We start from the raw sequence: 3,674 nt of genomic DNA, 5'->3' as shown, positions 1-3,674 counted from the left end.
CCAGACATCCAATTGCACCTCTGCTGCTCCTGCACGCAAGCGTGTCGTCAGCTGTCCCTCCATTAAAGCTCGGGTGAAGAAGCTGTTACGCTCCGCGGATTAGGCCCCCATACGCCACCCGCCAATACTTCGAGGCCAGCGTTCGAAACCCCGAAGCTAGTCGAGAGACTCATGGTCTTTCCAGCTCGTCAATAACCCACATGCCTATCGTTTTTGCCACCCGTACTTTCGACGAGATTTACACCATGATCGTACTTTATGCCCACCAATTCTATGCCTTATGCGGTCCTGGCCATAATATGCAGTGACCATCGGTTTGCCGAGCTGGCGGCTCGTATATTCTTATGCACCATCCTCGTACATCATTGTCATCATCATCAGCATCGACCCCGAACAGTTGAAGGACATTTTCTTAGAGGCCGAGGCTTAGGGTGGCGAAGAGGGCAGAGGAGGGAGGGCCAACCGCATTATCTGACTGGACTTTTCTTGACCTTCACGGACTTTGTTTTGTATCATGATATATTCACGTTGTATCCCGCTCCATCGTCGCAACCGCATTCGCATTCACTGCTCAGTACTGCTTGCATTCTGTTCTCACTTTGCTTTCGGTACATTTTGTTTATTCACGAATTTATGGGAGGAGTTCCTCGAGTGCTTTCACGAATAGTATAGAGCAGAGGCGTTGTTGTATTCTTGACACAACTTGTCGAAGTACTTTATCGAAGTCGCACTTGGTCTCTTGTTGTGGCGACCTCGAGGCGCTGTGGCCCAAACAAGGTGGCTTACGCCATCCCCCGCAATAAGCGCCGTGCACCTGGACCTGAACACCGTGGCTCGTCCGCACCACAGCCTGCATTGCACACCTCGCGCTCTCGTCCGCTATGGATCTCCCATCCTCAAGAGAACTAGAGCTGGAGACCCTGCTCCGGCAACGGGATGCTCAGGTCACTGAACTCACCGTAAGTTTTGAAACATTTCACTTCCCTGACCTGTCATGAGCAGGCAGGGTCATCCTCGCGCGTCGGAATCTCACGCTCAACGTCATGTCGTTCAACATAACAGGACGAGGTCACACAATTACGACAGTATCTTTCGAAACAACCCGGTCCATCTACTTCTGACCCAGTCTCGTTGCCACCTGCTCTCGTGTCGCTGCTATTGCCTCACTTGAATGGACCCGCGAATAACAACGCGCAGACGAGCTCGAGCACGGCCACCACAGCGTTGACCCAGCGGGCTAAGCTGCTACAGGAGGAGAATGACGAGCTCTATGAGATGTTGAAAACGGGGGAGACGGGGAGATTGAAGGAAGAGGTTCGGGGGTTGAAGAGGGCTGTAGGCAGGCTGGAAACTGCACTAAGAGGTGCGTCTATAGTTGGCTTTGGTTAGCGCGCGTGGGGAGTAGTTCTAACCGTCATGTTCCATTCATGTTATAATTTCCAGAGTCACACCAAGTCATTAGAACCCTTTCGTGAGTGTTGATTCTTCGTTATGTTGATCGCTTCTGACCCCCTCCTGTCTATCTCCAGGGAGGAGCTAGACAAGTCCTACGAGACCATACTGTCTACTGGGCGCCACCATAACGCGCATGCTCACTCCCAAGCACCGCGTCAATCCCATCGTCAATCCCCCGCTCTCTCCCAAACCAACAGCAACGGGACCTCTAAACCCTTACCCACAGGGCCTCGCGCTCACAAGAAACCCCGCTTAGACCCTCAAGTTCAAGCGCAACCCCAAGCGCAAGCACAACCCTCACCATCCTCATCCTCCTCCACCACAACTCTCCCGCGTATTCAGACTCAAACTCAGAACAGCAACAACAACAGCAACCCGACAGCCAATAGTTCCAACTCCGCAAACACGCGGCCTGCCGTGGAAACCGCATCGGTAGAGCGATCTCCTATTGCGGCTTCTCCAGACCACCGCAAGGTACCGGGCGGAATGAAGGTCGAAATAAATGAGGATACTGAGGACAGTTCATCGTGGGCTCGTGAACCGGCGCTTCCTCGCGACCGTGGACGGAATCGTGAGCGAGAACGGGATAAGGATAAAGGCAGAGAGCGGGACAAGGAGCGCGATCGCGACAGAGATAGATTATCGAAACGGAATGGCGGGCCTGGTCACGGTTCCGGTGGCGTTGGAGGGGGCGGTGGTGGAGGTAGTGGGGGTAGCGGCGGCGGAAGCGGTGGTGGAGGTGGAGGGGGTCGAGGAGGTAGCGGAGGTGCGAAAGGTGGCAATAGGGGTGTCCGTGGTTCGTTTAGCAGCGCGGTGGATCGGACGTTGGCCCAGAGAATGGGAATGGGACGTTACTCTGGACCTGGCTAGTTCAAGCTCATGATCATGATCATGATCATCGTTGACATATGGACGGACATACTTGAAGTTTTGCATGTTTTCTCGTAGCTTCGCTGAGAAACTAATGTATCCCGGTATGTACGAGTATCCTTCTCTGCTGTAGCATAGCTAACTTATCTTGTCTCCCTCTCCCTTGCTTCATCTTCTTTTCTTGGATGCCCTTGATCTGACATACCATCGGCACGTTGCTTGTACCCGTGGCTATGCGTTGCACTGACCAGTTTGTACTCATCATCCCTTCTCGTTATCGTTCTGCTGTGAAAATTCTGTATCCCACCCAGCCAGGTCCTACCTCATATTTATTCACGACAACAGCTCCTTTTCTTGTTCACGCTTGACGTGTATCTTGCTCACCACACCTGCTCCGCAATACATAACATTCCAACCTTTCTAGAATTCCAGCAATAAACGTCCAAAGCATCAATGTTACTCGACAAGTTCAGCGTCGATCTTCGTCTGTCCTGGTGGCGGCGGCCCCCAGCGCTCAGCACCGGTGTTCCCAGTTCCGCACAGCTTGGTGGCGTAGGCCGACACACCCACGCCTGTCATATTCATGCCACATTAGAGCATTACAGGTCCTCTTTGCCCCGGATCCTTTTACCCCCAGTACCCCTGCGCCCCTTCCCAGCTATGACGCTGCCCCGTAAAAATTCAGACGTTGTTCGGGATGGTTGTCGCCGCTATGACAGGAAGGTTGTTCCAGTCTTTTCGACGGTTACTGTAGTAGAGGCCGCTGGTCAGGGGACCACTGAACCCAGGAGTTCCTACAGATCAGGCGCGATCTCCGAGCGACTTTTGTGCACTTGGGGACACGGACGGTCGGCGATTTCGTGGTAGCGTCACCCTAGTACGGTTGCCCTGGTGTATCAGGTCTAATTTCAGGATTCGCTCTTCGGCTTGCGTCCTCGACCTTCGCAGGAACGTTGACAGGTTCTCGGGGTCCCAGATTACGTAATCGACGCGTGCCCTTTCGCGTGCCACTCGGGCCACACAAATGCTCTGCCGAGTTCCAGCTCCACTGTTTTTGGGGCTACACTCCCTCAGTAAAATAGTAGAAATACCGCAACAATTTATGAAGGCTTGTACAATGATGTAGATAATTTGAGGGCTTAGTGCACAATTATCCAACCTAATATAGGCTCATAAAACAGCCAAACACTGGTCTGTACTGCTGTACCACACCCAGAGCTCCTGCTGCTCATCTCTTTACAAACCAGAGTGTGTGTTAAATATTAATGGGAGCCATTCAGAACCTTTTGGTACTATACAGTATTGTTATGGGTCATAATAGGTTATANACTCAATAGTGCAGTGTGTGA

At 52.4% G+C, this 3,674-nt stretch overlaps 1 protein-coding gene across 1 annotated transcript; it reads left to right on the top strand.

Annotated features, from left to right (window-relative positions):
* Positions 1-825: 825 nt before the first annotated feature.
* Positions 826-2,738, top strand: STEHIDRAFT_120574 (uncharacterized protein). Its single transcript, XM_007302951.1, has 4 exons — positions 826-959; positions 1,063-1,363; positions 1,444-1,471; positions 1,530-2,738. Exons 1-4 carry the CDS (start codon positions 882-884, stop codon positions 2,323-2,325), a joined length of 1,203 nt encoding a protein of 400 aa, XP_007303013.1. The 5' UTR covers positions 826-881; the 3' UTR covers positions 2,326-2,738.
* Positions 2,739-3,674: the final 936 nt, after the last annotated feature.

This window comes from Stereum hirsutum (genome assembly GCF_000264905.1).
Source record: "Stereum hirsutum FP-91666 SS1 unplaced genomic scaffold STEHIscaffold_5, whole genome shotgun sequence".
Lineage (NCBI taxonomy): Eukaryota > Fungi > Basidiomycota > Agaricomycetes > Russulales > Stereaceae > Stereum > Stereum hirsutum.
Note: the sequence above shows the minus strand (reverse complement) of the source record. Positions and strands in the feature narration are given on the sequence as shown.